This window comes from Bidens hawaiensis, unplaced genomic scaffold (assembly GCF_021521415.1).
Source record: "Bidens hawaiensis isolate Kalapana, Puna unplaced genomic scaffold, B.hawaiensis_p1.1 tig00027238_1, whole genome shotgun sequence".
Lineage (NCBI taxonomy): Eukaryota > Viridiplantae > Streptophyta > Magnoliopsida > Asterales > Asteraceae > Bidens > Bidens hawaiensis.
The window spans coordinates 251,929-270,956 of NW_027494396.1; the positions used below are offsets into that span (position 1 = coordinate 251,929).

A 19,028-nucleotide genomic window follows, 5' to 3' on the forward strand; every position below is an offset into this window, starting at 1 on the left:
TTTGTTTCGTTTTAGGCGGTTCGGGGTTTTTGTTTCTTTTTTATCGATTTTTGGGTTCGGATGAGTTTTGTTTCGCATGTGATAGTTTAGGTATTTTGAATTAGAAAAATTTTGGATAACTTGTATATTTTGTTTTGACCAATTTTAACCTATAAATGAAACTCACTTGTATATTTTTAACCCATCCTGACCCACTTGAAGAATTTTTATGATCCATCCTAACTCATTTTACTTTTAAAGTTTATCCATCTTGACCCAAAACAATCCATTTGGGTTGGGTTTGCCACCCTTATACATGCTACCTTTATTTTTGGTGACCATCTTCTATTGACTTTCAAAAAAATGTTTCACAATAACAATGATCAAAGAAATGAAATCTATTTAGAAATCCAAACTTGTTCAGCGGGGAGAGGAGCCTCAAAGAACCATCCATGATTAAGAGCTTCTTTAGCACTTATTCTCTTCTCCGGACCGTACGTCAGAAACTTGTTCAACAGATCAAATCCCAGCTCAGTAAGTGCAGGTGATCCAGTAAAAGTAGCAACCGGAAATTTCTTCCTCAGACAATTATAAGGTTGCTTCACAAAGTTAGACTTAACTCCGGGCAGCTTAGAATAACCAGGCCAAATCGATTCATTCGGTGTACCAAGAGTTCTAAAAATCTTGTCAATTTGTTCAAGTTCTCTACCACCATCAAACAATGGTTTCTTGGACAGCAACTCCGCCATTATGCAACCAACTGACCACATATCAACAGCGGTTGTATAGTTCTTCACCCCCAACAAAAGTTCAGGAGCCCGGTACCAAAGTGTAACCACCAGTGAAGTATACGGTTTTAGAGGAGTTGCATACTGGCGCGACATCCCAAAATCACAAATCTTCAACTCACCGTTCTTGTTCAAGAGCAAGTTTGATGTTTTTAAATATCTATGCATCACATAGTTATCGTGAAGATAAGATACACCCTCTAAAAGCTGGATCATAAGACGTTTAACCTCACTTTGACTGAACGGTTGCTTCACGCGATCCATGTATCCTTTGAGTTCATGATCAACACATTCCATTACCATGTAAACACCATTGAAGTCATCGATAACAACTTCTTTCATTTTGACAAGGGACGGGTGTTGTAACATACCAAGGATGTTGATCTCACGTAAAGTGGTTACTGGAAAACCTTCTGTTTCTCTTTCCATTTTAACTTTCTTTAAAGCCACAACGTCACCCGTTTCAAATCCCGGGCTTTGTGAACGACACCATATGTTCCTTCACTAATCTTCCCCAACCTTTTAAACTCGTGCACGTTTCTACAGCTTGGAATCACGCCTAGCCCTTCATAATCATCGTCACTATCTAAACTTGAATAACCCTTATCTTCAACATAATCCGAATCTTCACTGGATGAAACTAAAATATGGTTATCTTCGCTAGATAGAGAAGACACCTGCTTGAACTCCCCACTTTCGGGGCTTGAACTGTTGCCATCTGATCCAATTACGGGTGAGTCGTTAAAAGCCCACTTTGATTTGTATAAGTTCGGTTCCTGAACATACTCTCCATCTTCATTCTCACTTTCTTGATCACACCCTTCGATGGATCTCGCACCCAAATCATCTGAAACATTAGACACAAGAGACTCCACAGAAGATATCTGCGGATCACTTTCACCAAAAACTGAACATATTTCAATACTCGTAACATCTTTAACTGATTTTGGTGACAAAGAACGAGTAATATCAGACCTGACGGACGAAATACTAAGAACTCTGCTCCTGGAAGAGATCCTCACCTGCTTGTCAACTCTATCCCAGAAAACAGGTGAAAACTTCCTTTTGTTGTTCGGTCCCGAGTTTAACCCGTTTTCCTTAAAATCCACCTCTCGGTTTCCGTCTTGCAACTCGTGATCAACCCCGCAGCGATCACCATCAACAAATCGACATCTTTCATCATCAATGTTTCTTCCACTTGACCTTCTAGCAAACTTTGTTCGATAAAGACCAAAGACTCGATAACCGGGTCCTTCATTAGAACGAATCGAACTTTTTCTGGAGAAGTTCAGTCGTCCTGTAGCCATTATTAATAACAAACAAACAACACCAACAACTGATTTTCAGCAACCGATAATCCAATACACCAAAGATATTAATATTAAAAATTAAAACCCTAGATCGGAACAAACAAATACACAAAAACCGAAACCCTAATTCGAATCAACAAGAGAATATGAGAAATCAAAAGGCAAATAGCAAACTGATAATAATTGGCGACGGTCTTTGGTTATTTGAGGCCACAAATCACTCAAAGGCGACGATAACTCTTACCGGAACACGAATCTTCAACGCCGACGGTGAATATTGACGACGATTGTACGCAAACTTATCTCTCAACGATGGCCAACGGTGAATGAATATTCGATTGATTGATTGATTGGTCCCAAATTAACGAACGACTTAAATATATACGACTTTGAGAAGCCGACATAGGTGTGGGTTTTTAATAATTGGGCTTTTACATCAGCCTTTAGTTTATTGGGCTTTTGGTTTATAATAACTTTATTATGCCTTCTGATTAACGATTCTCCATGGATAGATACTGACCTAATTATATAGGCCTGTTTTTGCATTTAGACCCAAATAAGTACTAAAGTTCATATAAACTTTCTTTTTGCTGGCTTACAGCGTAGAGGTTGAAAAAAAACCCGGACCGGACTCGAAAAAAAAAGCCCGAAACTGGTTTTTTTATACCTGGGTTTTCAATACATGAATCCGTACCCGACCCTACCCAGCTACCCGTATGGTATGGATAGGGTATGCATTTCGATATCAAAACTCGTACCCGAACCATACCTGATTTGTACCCGGTAATACCCGAAAACTGGAACCGATTCCATACCCAATACCAATTTTTTAATACCCGAAATTGGGTTTTCAAATACCCGATCTATACCCAGAATTACTTCATACACTTTAAAGGGCTAAATATGTAAATTTATAATACACATTTTGATCCGATTATCATGAAGTTATTACTTAATTAGATATTCAATTTCATAATACATAAAGAAAAATCCTTTACACCATCTAGGCATCTATGAGGTGACACGATTGCAATAAACATGGAATGCCTTTTCTTTTTTCTTTAGAAAACTCTTTTAAGAACATTTAAATAAAGGAATACTGAGATTTTTATGATATCCAGTTTGCTTTTTGAGAGCGTCAGGGTCTTTTCATCATTGGGTCTTCGGGCGGGTGGGTTTTCACCTGAACACGGGATAACTTGAAGGCGCTCTCTGTACTATTGAGTTGCAGCATGATAATCTTTTGCTATTCAGTTACCTCATATGAAATAGCTAGATAATTTTCTATTTGTTGACTTTAAAAGAAACGCATTAAATTAATGATATGTGATACTTAAGTACCATTTTAATTATTGTGCAACACGACAAGTGATTTGTACCTACCGTTTACCTACATTTTGTCTCATGCTTTTCGGCTATCCTTTTTAGGAAACCATGTTCAACTTTGATTTTAAGAAACTTTGACTTTGACTCATTATTTCCAAGTTGAGAAATTTGATTTTTTGGTGACTCACTTTTTTAACTGTAAATTCAAACACCACTAAATCCAATCCTTAATTTACATTATTTATTCACAACAAAACTTGAACAACCGTTAATCCCTCATACTCTGGATGTCGTGAACCTTTTAAACAGAGTTCAGAAAGTCGTGCATAGTAATTAATCGGCTCATAAGAATTGAAACTTTGTTTCAGTGGGACTGGGTTTGCTATCGAAAAGGGGTTGCGGTGCAGCTTGTTGCCCGCTTACCTGCCACTTTATTGTAAATTAGCGTTTGATGCAAATTGTTTAATATGAAAAACTTCTCATAAAGAGCACCATTTCAACATGGAGCTCACTATCATCCCAAGTGATGATGTAGAAATTATGAGATTTAAACAGCATGATTTAACAGAACCTATTTTCATTATTGTTTTAACTAACAAATTCAGTTTACCTGAATATAAAGAAACGGCATCGTATGATACAGGGAAGCGTGTGTGATTATGGATGGTTGATAAAGAGATTGGTTACGATTTCACTATAGCGGAAAAGGAAGATGTGGAGTATTGGTGGACATATACTGAAAGAATGGGGGCAACCGCTCTTCATAATAGCAATATTAGTGTTATATGCTTGCTAAAATCCCGATCACCCGCCATGAACTTTTGAAACAAACCCCATGAAATTTTGAAACCAACTCTTAAAAACAATTGAGTTTTAAAAGGGTACATTTGTTATTTTCTGTTTACAACTGATTACAACTTATTGGAGCTCAATAATATTAGCTCGTTTTCCTTTTTGACCGTTTTCAGACATCGCATTTGCTGATTTATCACTAGCCGTTTGACCGTTTGACTTCACAGAAGATCGGATCGTCGTGCTAGTTTCATCATTGCAACTGTCATCATCAGAGCTATCTTCTGATTCAGATTCAGATTCACTGCTACTAGCATCAAGAGATATTATTGGTTGAGAACCAGTAATGGCGGATTCAGCAGCTGCAACAGCCTCGAGGGTGTTTAGATCAGCAACACCCAACATTAAATCCTGCAAGTTTGTTAAGTGACAATGTGATAATAGAATTTTAAATGATATAAAGGTAAATAAGAAGAGTAACAAACCATTTCAATATATTCTGATTCATCTCCTTTGAGTGCCTCAATATCATAATTCTTGGAGTTCTGCACATAAAAATGCACAATTTGGTAAGACGTATATATTCTATACACATATGTTGAACAATGAACAAAACAATATTTGCATATCATAGCATCTTGCTGCAACTTCTTATTTGATTCTGCCATAATTCCTAAAAAGTCCCTCGCTTTGCTCATAACTGAAGCAATGAAAACAACATGAACATCCTGTTTGTTCTAAAGAAGAAATTGATAAACTAATTACACGCATTGTGTGCATATGATGATCGATGTATTCATCTTTGTATAACAAACACCATATTCAAACATGAATTTGCATCAAAATATCAATAATTAAAAAAAAGAAAAGAAAATAAGAAGAAAAAAAACCCCAAGTACTGGTTGGCTACATATTTTATGTACAGATAGATATCTATTTGTTCATCCTATGTAATTTGAAAACCAAGCAATAATCATCATCGTAGACCATATTATAGGGGTGCGAATGGGCCAAGCTGACCGTGAGCTATTCGAGCTCGAATCATTAAAAGCTCAGAAAAATCCGAGCTTTTTCAAGCTTGAGCCGAGCCCAAGCTTCGAATAAAGCTCGTTTAATTATTGAGCCCAAGCTCGAGCCTTGTATTGGAAGCTCGTTTAGGCTCGTCGAGCCATAACGAGCTTGTATAATTTTAAATTTTACCTCTTTTGCCCTTCTATGTATTAATTTTACACTCACAGCTGAGTTTGAGCCGAGCTTGAGCTTGTATAATATAATTAAAAATGTATATAAATTAACAAATTAATAATAAAAAAGCTGAGCCGGGGCTAGATTAAGCTTCAGAAAAAGAGTTTGAAACGAGACAAGGTCGAGCTTGAGCTCAGCTCATTTACATCCCTAGATCATAATAAGCATTGAGGAAAGAGCATCGAATTTTGTAATTAACAGATTCCAGAAAAGAAACAAATTTGCACAAGTAATTGATATTAAACATATATAAACAGATATACGAAATGCAATGTAACCTTGGCTAGGAAGAGGAGCGGCAATTGTAGGTTTGGTAACAGGATATGCATTAGCTTTAGTTTTAGCTTTCGCTGCTTCGAGCTTCTTCAACAAATCAATATTGTCATCTGATTTGCAAACAAGTGAAAGTAATCAATATTGCTTGCTCTCAAATGAGAGATTACATCCAAATAAATAGAATAGTTGCCTAACAACCTAGGCACTATTTTAGGATGCATTAAAAGAAAATAGTACATGGGAACTGGTTCCGCGACCAGCAAATCGGCCGGTTATCCGGTCTATGTGGTTATTTAAACACAAGTTCAATCAGGATGGTTCCCTTGACAGATATAAAGCACGACTGGTATGTAACGGAAGATCCCAAACCGTCGGCATTGACTGTACCGAAACCTTTAGTCCGGTTGTTAAGCCGGCTACCATCCGCACGGTTCTTGCTCTTGCCACCGCTCGTAAATGGGACATTAGACAACTTGATGTCAAAAATGCTTTTCTTCATGGCTCTCTACAGGAAACCGTATACATGCAACAACCACCGGGTTTTGTTGACCCGGTTAACCCGCACCATGTGTGTCTCCTTCAGAAATCTCTTTATGGTTTAAAACATGCACCTCCGGCTTGGTACCAGCGGTTCTCCTCATTTGCTCTATCATTGGGTTGGGGAGCCTAACTAATACATCTTTATTTATATATCAACATGGGATCAAACAGCTTACTTACTCCTATATGTTGATAACATCATTCTTACCGGCTCTCACCCGAATCTGATCAATAACATTATTTCACGCCTATCCACAGAGTTTGCCATGACGGATCTCGGTCCCTTACACCATTTTTTGGGAATACCTGTCAGTCGAGACCGTGGCGACCTATTTTTGTCTCAAGCACAGTATGCACGTGACATTCTTCATCGGGCTTCCATGACGGCGTGTAAACCGTGCAACACTCCCGTTGATACAAACTCCAAACTTAGTGAGACCGAGGGGGAATTATTGGCTGATGGTTCCTTTTATCGAAGCATGGCCGGGGCTCTTCAGTATTTGACTTTCACACGGCCCGACATCTCCTACGCAGTTCAGCAGATTTGTTTGTTTATGCATGCTCCCCGGGACTCTCACTTGTTGTTCATGAAACGGGTTTTACGTTATATTCATGGGACAGTTGACTATGGAATTCGGATCTCGGCTTCACCAAATTTTTCTCTCGTGGCTTACTCGGATGCTGATTGGGGCGGTTGCCCGGATACGCGTCGATCCACCTCGGGCTACTGTATTTACCTCGGGGATAATCTTATCTCATGGTCTTCCAAACGTCAACCAACTATATCCAGATCCAGCGCTGAAGCTGAATACCGGGGGGTAGCAAACGCTGTCGCTGAAGCTACTTGGATCCGCAACTTACTTCTCGAACTTGGAACACCGGTCACTAGAGCCACAACGTTTATTGTGACAACGTTTCTGCAGTCTATCTTGCCGGGAATCCCGTTCAACATCAGCGCACCAAACATGTTGAAATGGATATACACTTCGTGAGAGAAAAGGTTCAAATTGGTCACGTTCAAGTTCTTCACGTGCCGTCCGAGTTTCAATATGCGGATATTTTCACTAAGGGCCTCCCAAGACAATTATTTGAATCGTTTCGAAACAGCTTGAACGTTTCATCTTTTGCATGCTCAGGCTGAGGGGGAATATTAGTAATATATACTTTAGTATTATATATTGTTATTTATATCTTGATTTAGTCTCCTAAAATAGTGCCTAGGTTGTTAGGCTACTATTCTAGGAGACTAAATCAAGATATAAATAACAATATATAATACTAAAGTATATATTACTAATATTCCCCCTCAGCTTGAGCGTGCAAAAGATGAAACGTTCATGCTGTTTCGAAACGATTCAGATAATTGTCTTGGGAGGCCCTTAGTGAAAATATCCGCATATTGAAACTCGGACTTACTCGGATGCTGATTGGTTAGGGTAGGTTGTATGGTTGGGCAGAAAAGTATTTTGGTGTGGAGGGTGCCCGTACGAGCCTCGACCATTGCTGTTGTTGTTTCTTCCCCCGCTCCCCCGGTTGCCCCGACCTCCTCGACCCATTCGATAGTTGAAGTTCGGGTCATAATTGTTGCCGCAATAATTGCTCCCTGGGTAGGTTTTCCCGGAACCCGCATTAGATTGTGTCGGGTCCGGTTTTCTTTGACCGTGGGTAGTGTATAAAACGGAGTCACCATGAGTGCTAGCAGAGAGCTCGTTTCGGGCCAATAGTCTACGTATCTCCAGGTCAATGATGGTGGGGGCTTCATTCCACGATGGTGTTCCCGAATTAATTATCGTACCAATGGTGTCTAGTTCTTTGGGAAGACCGTTAACCAGTTGAATGATGAGAGAAGATTCGTCAACCGGTTTGCCGACGTCCGCAAGTTGTCGGCTGATGTCTTTAAGCTTCTGACAGTAAGCATCCATTGACGCACAGTCTTTGAGAGTGGTGTGAGTAAACTCGTGGAGAAGAGCCGCCTGCACGAGCCTTCTTGTTGCTTAAGAAGACATCTTCGATCTGGGTCCAGGCTTCTCAGGCCGGGATATCGTTTTCAAGAACACGATCAAGTATGTCATCAGATATGGTACTGAAGATCCATTGAAGGATGAGTGCATCTAGCTCCGACCATTCCGCATATGTGGGATCGGTGATGGCGGGGGGTGGTGTGCCATCGATATGGTGAAGAACTTTGTAGGCTTTAAGGTGGAGTTTAAAAAGTTTCACCCATGATGAATAGGTTGTGGTTTTGCCATCTAGTGTACGGACTTTTGATTGGATATTGGTGACGCTGTAGGTTGGGTGAATGGATGGTTTGTTTTGGGTGTCGGTTTTGCTACCGGAGGATGACGAGTCATCTCCATCTTTTCCAACCATGGCGGCGGTGGTGGAAAATTTTTGGTGGTTTAACCTAGGCTCTAATTACCATGAAAGTAATCAATATTGCTTGCCTCAAATGAGAGATTACACCCAAATAAATAGAATAGTTGCCTAACAACCTAGGCACTATTTTAGGAGACTAAATCAAGATATAAATTACAATATATAATACTAAAGTATATATTACTAATAACAAGAAGCGTTGACTCTGCATATATATAAAGCACTCGTTAATTAGCATACGAGCAGGGGCGGATCCAGCATGGGCGGATCCAGCATACAAACGGGTGGTTCCCCGGAACCACCCGAGTTTCGAAATAATAGTGTACGGATATATAGAAGACGCGTAGGAACCACCTTATAAATTAAGAGGGAACCACCTAAAAAAAATTCCTGGATCCGCCACTGCATACGAGTTGATGCTATCAATGTGTATTTTTGGAAGAAGGATTCTTTTCGAGGTCGAGAAGAGCTTGACTGTTGCTCCCCATGCTCGCTGGCGGGAAGTGAGGCTAGGTTAGGGTTTAAGGTGTTTTGATGTTTTAATCTATTTTTAACTGTTTGAGCTATTGATGTGACTTTCATCTTTTACCAAGGTTTTTTTAGATAATTAGTAAATCAATGGTAATTAGGTGGGGTTAAACTTAGAAAGATATGGGAGGGATTAGTAATTTAGTATATTACCATTTACCCATTCGATAATCGGATATATTTGTTTGTTTGAATCGGTTTATTCGAATTCGATACGCGTTTTTTTTTGCATAATTGAATTTCGATGTCGGAATTGTCTAACCGAACAAAGTGATGTCATCTGGAAGATCCGAATTTGACTATACATTTTTAAAAAATTAAAAACTATACAAATAAAAGATATTTAGGGGGTGTTTGGGATTCCTTATTTTCATTAACTTATAACTTATAAACTTTTTGAAAAGTTAATAAGGTGTATAAGGTGTTTGACAAATTATAAGACCTTATAGATTTTAACTTATGGTGAAGGCCAAATAAAGGGGTTTTGAAAAGTTATGAATATGTAACTTATTAACTTAATAACTTTGATTTACCTATTACACTCTCTAACCCTCAACACATATTACGCTCCTTTTAAAAAGAGTGTCTCTTTTGGTCATTTTGGTTCCCTCAACACATAAGCTAATACAAACATTTTTTAAAAACTTCCTTTCAAAAATTCCTAAGTTTATAAGTAATTTTAACAAAAAGTTCTTTTTCACATAAATAAGCACTCCCAAACACACCCTTAAGCTATGGTAATATAGTGAAAATCAAACAACCATATCCTTGTTTAGATGAACAAATTTTGGTGGTGAATTAATAAACACGTCACGTCCAGGGGCGGACCCACATAGTGTGGATCGGGGTCCCGGGACACCAATGTTTTTTAAAAATTTATTAGAAGCGGTATATTAAATTTTTTGAGGACCCCATAAGATTTAATACTTGGAACCCATACTGTTAATGTTGATGTGGTCTGGTGGAAAGTCCCTTGTTTTATCTTTAAAAGGTCATGGGTTCAAGTCTTACAAGGCTCAGTTTTTGGTTTTTTGTGTTAATTTATAGTGTTAATCATTCATTTGATTGCTAATGTTGCAATGATAACTTTGGAAACATTCAAACACCTCTAAAATGCATATCATTGTTTTCAACTTTATGCATGGTTTTCTTTAGAAACATTCAAACACTTTAAAATATCAGTTTTATTTTTCACTAGTTTAAGTTAATGGTTTTCAACACATGCTTATGAAAGGGTGGATCTAGGTTCTATCTCAAAAATGTTTAAGAAAGGGAAAACAAAGTGTTTATGTGTCAACCCGACCCATTTTGACCCGTTCAGGTAGTGATGATTGAAAAGAAAGTTTTATTATGATATTGTTTTTTATTATGTTCTTCGCCTCGACCCGACCTGAACAACGACCGACCCGAAAAATTTGAACACCGAAAATATGGGACCCCATTGGCAAAAAATCTTGGGTCCGCCACTGGTCACGTCATCATTTTCATTCATTCTCTTTCTACCCATTCTTTCTTATTCCCCTCACAATACTACAACACATCACACATACACTTAGTTAAGGATTGTTTTTAACCTCTTCTCTCTTCCAACTCTTCATCCATGTCACAACTCACAAATGCATCATAGTTGCATTGCATTGCGTTTGGTCTTAACATTCATTTCATGAAGATAAAATTTGGGTGCGTTAATAGTTATTTACAACAAACAACCGCCATTTACACAACCTTTTTCTAAAATCAAACCCACAACAACAATTATCATGAAATTATTATGTTTGCGTACTAGATTTGGCTTGAGTTCATGAAATCAAAGAAAAATTTAGGATTTTGAGACCGTGAGATTAGATTGATATGATTTAAGGGTTTTGCATACCTGCTTTGAGTTTCGTTAGATGATATCGATAATATTTTTTTTTTTTTTGGTTCGTGAGATAGATATTTTTTTTTCTTTTAATGGCTTTAGTGTAACTGGTTGTCGTCAAAATCGAAAGGACTTATCACCCACATTCCACTCATCTTACCTGAGTTTGAATCTTATAACAGTGATAATCTCCCCTATCGATGACATACGATTGTTGAAATTGACCTAAAATCCCAAAAGGTTCCGAAAAAATTCTTGCCACATGAAGGGGGTGGGCTTGGATTAATTATTTAATTGGGTTTGCACATAGGAGTTTGGTTGGGCATTGAAAAAAAAATCTATCACTTTAAATTTAAAATGTTAAATTAAATAACTGAATAAACCTATTTTAAACGTAGTTCGGATACAGTTAAGAACTTAACTGAATTCGCATATCAAATCGGTTTTTTTGGTACAGATACTATTCGGTTACGCCTATCGGTTTTACGGTTTTCGATTTTTTTCACACCCTACATGATTATCTCTCACACACAAACTCTCTTTCTCTCCCCCTCTCTCTCACACACACACGCACGCACATATGTAAGTATCAAGCATAGTGTTTTTTATCCTACAAAGTGTAAGAAGTGGAGCTGCAAACGAATCGAACTAATACTAACAAGGGATTATTCATGTCCGTTCTTTATGGAAATAATGTGTACACACACGGTTCACAAACACTTATCGTACGAGATTTCATGTTTGTGTTCGTTCATTAAGGAAATGATCGTGTTCATGAACGATTCACGAATAAAAATAAAATCGATGAAGCCTAGAGATTGAAGTCAATGTGTTCATCAATGTTAATAATGAAGAATGTTAAAATGTGGTTTACTATTTTATGTTATGGGTAATAAGTTAAATAATATAAAACTTTTAGATATCATAAATAAATGTCCAAAAAACTCTCATGAACAGTATATACAAACGAACTTGAATGAACGTTCATGAGCACCATTATCGAACGTACGAAGTGTTTATAGTATTTTATAACCCGTGGAGGTGGAGAAAGATTGGTCGAGTTGTCACCATCAGCATAACATTCTATTCTTGTGGGGGAGCACGTACGAGGTTTGTGATTAGAGGTGACAGTTGATTATGGGAGGAGTTGTTGGCAGGAGGTATGGTGTTGGCGTTTTGTTGTTGATCCATCATGCATTTGTGATTGTCCTTTGTCATGAGGGAAGACTGTGATTGGTTATTGAACCTACTCGTATGTACTATTGTCTCCTTCGCAGTGTTGGAATTTCATATGCCCGAGACACATATTTATATTAATGTGGCTAACTGTGTTTGATCCAAGTCGGGTCATACCCAATAACAAGCTAGACAACACCAAATGTATTCTTTTAGTGATTTGATCACTTAGACGAATACCGAACACTGCGCAATTAGAAAATTGGTTTTCTAAATAATTACACTTGATGATTTAAATAAATTATCTGGATAATTTATTTATATAAATTAATTATTTAAATTGGTTGAATAATTAAGATAGCATGTATGTTTTATAAAATTAGTTTTATAAAGTATGAGATGGAGATGTTTTAATTGTTAAAACAAAACAAAAAAAAAAAAAAAAAAAAAAAAAAAGGAAAACAAAACAAAAACCGGCCACCCATGTGGGGTGGTGGTTTTACCCAATCAAAGACCAAGATGCTCTTTGGTTCTCCTTTTATGTTCCTCCATTCAACACACATGCATTTGTGTCTTGTTTATTTTTGAAATTTCAAGTGTAACTCTCTCTCTTTCTCTCTCAATATCCACGGCCACTTTGGCCAAAGAAAGGGGGTGTTTTGTGAGCTTGATTCAAGTGTTCTAATCCTAGCAACAAGTTGGTGTTGTTGTTTAAAAGCTTGGGGTATCAAAAGCTTGAGGGTTTCTCCTTTGCAACCTTGCCATTTGAAGACATTATCTTCTTCATCCACCTACATCTTCTCATAAGGTATAAGAAGGTACAATTTACTTTTGTGAGCATCTTGTTCTTGTAAATATTGATCCTTGTTCTTTGGGTTTTAGTTTTAACATAATGGTATGTTCATAACAAGTTTTAAAATCTAAGCTTCCGTTGCGTTTTCTAGTTAAATATGGTTAACTTGAACTTTGATAATCTTGTATAAAACCCAACAATGGCATCAAGAGCCGGTTACAAGGACTTATGCTTCTTTTGTGTTCATAAATTTCGGATTTTTCATGGGTGAAAAGGGAGGTCCGAAAATTTAGTGGATTTTACCCCTCATGGTTTTGTAAGATCTTGACATGCATGGAAAGATCTTAGGAAACCATTTATCATTTGGATGATGAAATATCAAAATTGTAATATTTTGGGGATGGTGGCCGTAGCCTCTTGGGGGGGGGGGGGCGCTTTTTTGATGAAATTTAGGCATTGGTTGCTTAGGTTGCATGCTTAGAACATTTGGTATGATTGGATGTGTCATAACCGAAACCTAGACCTTGGATGTGTTGATTGTTGTTTTGTGTATGTTGATTATGTTTATTATTCAATATGGTTGTAATAATTCATAATTTTAGGCTTGTGTAATTTATTTGTTCATAAATGGTATGTAATAAGTAGATTAGTTGCATTTTCTTCATTTTAGAAAAATATGTATTAGGATACATGTTGTAAAAATTGAAGATGCAAGAATTGGTGGATTTGGGCCTTGGGCCGAAATTTTGGGCTTGTTGGGCCTCACCAGCCCATCATGGGATTCAAGCCCATTAGGCCCATAAATTTCACTCTTGGGCCCAAGAAGACTTTTGGAAGTTTGGAGCCCATTAACAAGCCCAACAAGAACACAACAACTTGGAGAGGATACTTGAAGCATTTGGATGCAAGGTCAAGTGGGAGTCAACATTCCATCCTTGTGTCATGTTTTGTCCCTTAGGTGTGACTTATGACCTATACTTGTTTCGGCTAACAAGTATGGTCAAATTTAGCGGTTTTCGGTTATGACTATATTTTGCATGTGTATGCTTGGTTGTTTGTTTTACTTAATGTAATGTGTGGTTGATAGATATTAGGATATCCAAACCGTCACATAGGAACGACAACAAGCATAAAACGGGTTCTAATATATATTTGGTAATATCGCGTCATTTAGTTTAATTAAATGGGTTTATTAAAACTAAGCGATCACTCACATATAATAAAATTGGTTTTATTATAACTAGAACCTTGAAAATTGGTTTTCAAAATCGCCATATTTCTAAATGCATGTTAGGATATGGCATAATGTTTTTCAACTAGAATATTTGAAAAATTTAAAATCCCTTTTTTTCATAATTACCAAAGAAACAAGTCTAACACCATCCTTTTGTATGACACTTAACGTATTAGGAAACTTTTAATGGGATAAAGGTCACCTAACCATTTTGAGCAAACTAATATACTTAGGGTAATATTAACATATTTGTGGGATAAAGGTCACCTAACCACTTGTATGTTAATCTTACATGTTTATACAAGTAGGACGACTTGAATTAGAAACCATGTGATAAAGGTCACCTAAGCATGGGATCTAATGGTGTTGATGGGATAAACATGCCAACACGAAATAAGGATTTCGAATGGTCCCATACCTCTAGAAGTTGCAAAGGGTTGCAATTGTCAAGATTGACTACCTTGTTAAATCAAATAACGGGATAAAGGTCACCTAACCGAAATTTGATTTATCATTGGATTCTAGAATTTAATTATTATTTTAAAATCTGGAATAAAAGGGTATTAATAATTAAATTAATTATAATACTAAATAGAACTTTGTTAAATTTTGTAGATGGCCGCTAACAATGCAAACACCTCTACCCATAACACCCGTAACCTATCCTTAAGAACCATCCTTGAAAAGGATCGTCTAAACCATAATAACTTTATGGATTGGTATCGCAACTTGAGAATAGTTCTCAAGCAAGAAGAGATATCATATGTCTTAGACGATCCCATTCCCGACGAGCCTAACGTGGAAGATGAGGAGGCGTATAACGATTGGGTCAAGTACACCAAAGATTCGGTGCAAGCCTCTTGCCTCATGTTAGGGACTATGATTCCCGAAATCCAAAAGGATTTCGAGCATCATGGGGCATACGACATGATAACTCAATTGAAGGAAATGTTCCTTCAACAAGCTAGAGCGGAACGTTTCGAAACGGTTCGAGCGTTTCATGCATGTCGTATGGAGGAAACCCAAAGCGTCTCATCTTATGTCCTAAAGATGAAAAGCTACATCGAAAAGCTTCGTAGGTTGAATTGTCCCGTATCTAATGAGTTGGCTACGGATTTGATCCTCAACTCTTTGACCAAAAGGTTTGAAACCTTTGTCATGAATTATAACATGAATGGATGGGACAAAAGCATTGGTGAGCTTCACGCAATGCTAAGAACGGCCGAAGCGGGAATGGGTAAAAGGGTTTTACCCGTTCTAACAATCAATGAAGGAAAAAGGGGACATAACTCCAACCCCAAAGCAAGTGTTGCTAAGGGCAAGGGCCACGTCCAAGGAAAGGGAAAGAGGAAAGCCATCACGCCCATCAAACCGAAGGAAAAGAAGCAAAAGGTTGCGGCGCAAGATCCATGCTTTGAGTGTGGAGAGATAGGTCATTGGAAAAGGAATTGTCCGACCTATCTCAATGCGTTAAAAGATAAGAGGGATGCGGGGCATACCTCAGGTATTATCTTTACTATACATATTGAACTAAATGTTATTTCTTCAAATACATGGGTACTTGATACCGGATGTGGAACTCACATTTGCAATTTGTTGCAGGGGTTCAAAAGAAGTAAACAACTCAACAAAGGGGACATTAGTCTCTTTATGGGCAATGGAGCAAGAGTTGAAGTCCAAGCCCAAGGAGACTACTTGTTAAAGCTTCCAAGTGGTTTGGAAGTAATTTTGAAGAATGTTTTGTATGCTCCTAAGTTAAGGAGAAACATTATTTCCGTGTCTCTTTTAAAACAATGTGGCTTTGATCTTAAATTTATAGATTATGATATTCATGTTTTGATGAATGGCATGTTTTATTTTAAAGCTATACCCATGAATGGTATATATGAAATAGATCAAAGTGGTATGTCACATAGTAGTTCAATGTACAATGTCAGCACCAAGAAACTCAAGAAGGACTTGGGTGATTCCTATCTTTGGCATTGTCGCCTTGGACATATAAGCAAGAATCGCATGCAAACTCTTCGCAAGAATGGTATTCTAGAAACAAATGAGTATGATTCATTTGATGTATGTGAATCTTGTTTACAAGGCAAAATGACAAAGCAACCCTTTAATAAAACTTTTGAAAGGTCAAAAGAATTATTGGGTATCATACATTCGGATGTATGTGGTCCTTTTAGACCAATGACTAGGAATGGTGAAAGATACTTCATTACCTTTATTGACGATTATAGTCGATATGGTTATGTGTACTTAATGAAACACAAAGATGAAGCTTTTGAAATGTTCAAAGACTTCAAAACTGAAGTAGAAAGACAACTCAAGACCACAATCAAAGTACTTCGTAGTGATAGAGGAGGTGAATACCTAAGTGGTGTTTTTCAAGATCATCTTAAGAATTGTGGAATTATTTCACAACTTACTCCACCTGGAACACCACAACATAATGGTGTGTCTGAAAGGAGAAATCGTACCCTATTAGATATGGTTCGATCGATGATGGCTAGAAGCACTTTACCTCTATCATTTTGGGGCTATGCTTTACTTTCCGCCGTTCGCATATTGAATATGGCTCCAACCAAGAAAGTGGAGAAGACACCTTTTGAAATATGGCATGGAAGGGTTCCATCGCTATCATTCTTAAAAGTTTGGGGTTGTGAAGCTTATGTAAAGCAATACACCCCAAACAAATTAGAAGTCCGATCCACTAAGTGTATCTTTATAGGTTATCCTAAAGATGATTTAGGATATTACTTTTACGACCCTAGTGAGCAAAAGGTTATTATTGCTCGAAAGGGTAAGTTCTTGGAAACTAAGTTCCTTAAGGAAGGAACTAATAATAGAACAATGAAATTTGATGAGGATCAAGAACCACAAGATGATACAGAATTGGTTGATACTAGCACTCAACAAGAGGTTGTTGAAAGTGATCAAGTGGTTGATCAAAACACACAAAACGTTCGCAGATCTGGTAGAGTTAGCAATCCACCTGAAAGATATGGATTTTTTGTAGAAGGTTGCTACGTGGTAGATTCGGATGAACCAACCACATACCGTGATGCAATGTCCAAGAATGATTGTGACAAATGGCTTGAAGCCATGAACGTTGAGATGCAATCCATGTATGACAACCAAGTTTGGGAATTGGTTGAACCACCACTCAACTCCAAAGCTGTTGGAAGTAAGTGGGTTTTCAAAAGAAAAACTGATATGCATGGAAACTTGGATACTTATAAAGCAAGACTTGTAGCTAAGGGTTTCACTCAAACTCAAGGGGTTGATTATGATGAAACTTTTTCGCCTGTGGCAATGCTAAAGTCTATTAGGATATTATTTGCCATAGCTGCACATTATGATTATGAAATTTGGCAAATGGATGTCAAGACCGCTTTCTTAAATGGATGTCTTGAGGAAGATGTCTATATGGTTCAGCCTGAAGGTTTTGTCGATCCAAAACATCCTAATAAAGTATGCAAGTTAAAGAAATCAATCTATGGATTGAAACAAGCATCTAGAACTTGGAATCATCGTTTTGATGAAGAAATCAAAAGTTTTGGGTTCATCAAAAACGCTGATGAGGCTTGTGTGTATAAGAAAGCTAGTGGGAGTATAATTACCTTCTTAGTATTGTATGTCGATGACATTCTACTATTTGGAAATGACATTCCAACCATGGAAAGCGTTAAGGCTTGGCTTGGAAGTAGATTTTCCATCAAGGATCTTGGTGAAGCTGCCTATATTTTGGGAATAAAGATCTATAGGGATAGGTCAAGGCGCTTGATAGGTTTGAACCAAAGTACATACATTGATAAGATCTTGAAAAGGTTCAAGATGGAAAACTCCAAGAAAGGTTTTGTACCTATTCAAAGAGGGACCATATTGAGTTCAGCTCAATGTCCAAGCTCAAAGGGTGAGCAAGAGATGATGAAACAAATCCCATATGCTTCTGCTATAGGATCCATCATGTATGCGATGATATGTACTAGACCGGATGTGTCATGCGCTTTGAGCATGACAAGCAGATACCAACAGAATCCAGGAAACAGTCATTGGATGGCTGTTAAGAACATATTGAAATACCTTAGGAGAACTAAGGATATGTTTCTGATATATGGATCTGGTGAGGAGGAACTCGCTATAAAAGGTTACACGGATGCGAGCTTCCAAACTGATCGAGATGATTCTCGATCACAATCTGGGTATGTGTTCACTCTTAATGGAGGAGCTGTCTCTTGGAAGAGCTCAAAACAGGAAGTGGTAGCATTGTCCACTACAGAATCAGAATACATCGCCGCTTCATTGGCAGCTCAGGAAGCTGCATGGTTGAAGAAATTCATTACTGATCTAGGGGTGGTCTCTTCCATTCAAGACCCCCTAGAAATCTTTTGTGACAACGAGGGTGCGATTGCACAAATCAAGGAACCTCGTTCGCACCAAAAGACAAGGCACATAGAGCGGAGATTCAACTACATAAGGGATGAAGTTGAAAAAGGAAAGATATGTATTCGCAAAGTTGGAACTGATCAAAATCTTGCGGATCCATTCACGAAGCTCCTAGAAAGACCGAAACATGAGCGTCATGCGAGTGGCTTAGGACTCCGATATTCTAGTAATTGGATTTGATCTATTTTGTATTTACGTTTAAAAGACTTTTGTAATTTAACTCTTTTATATGATTATGGAATCTTGAGTTAAATTCTAATTTTGCATGTTTAATCCATGAATAAGTTATCTTATTCTAAAAGTCCGTAGTCGATCACATTTGTGGGAACAAATATGAAGCAAGACTATTATGAACTAG

The 19,028-nt window shown here is 37.6% G+C and overlaps 1 protein-coding gene and 1 pseudogene across 2 annotated transcripts; both read right to left on the bottom strand.

Moving 5' to 3' along the window:
• Positions 1 to 319: 319 nt before the first annotated feature.
• On the bottom strand, positions 320 to 2,419 carry LOC143574993 (uncharacterized; annotated as a pseudogene). Its single transcript, XR_013142688.1, has 2 exons — positions 2,200 to 2,419; positions 320 to 2,163 (listed from the first exon to the last, which is right to left on the bottom strand). The product of XR_013142688.1 is annotated as an uncharacterized LOC143574993 (transcript).
• Positions 2,420 to 8,284: 5,865 nt separating this feature from the next.
• Positions 8,285 to 8,626, bottom strand: LOC143574997 (uncharacterized). Its single transcript, XM_077059475.1, has one exon. It carries the CDS (start codon positions 8,624 to 8,626, stop codon positions 8,285 to 8,287), a length of 342 nt encoding a protein of 113 aa, XP_076915590.1.
• Between the last annotated feature and the right edge of the window lie 10,402 nt (positions 8,627 to 19,028).

What these genes read in the sequence shown, in the direction of transcription:
- LOC143574997 (XM_077059475.1), bottom strand. Translation starts at nt 8,626, where the DNA reads ATGGTTGGAAAAGATGGAGATGACTCGTCATCCTCCGGTAGCAAAACC.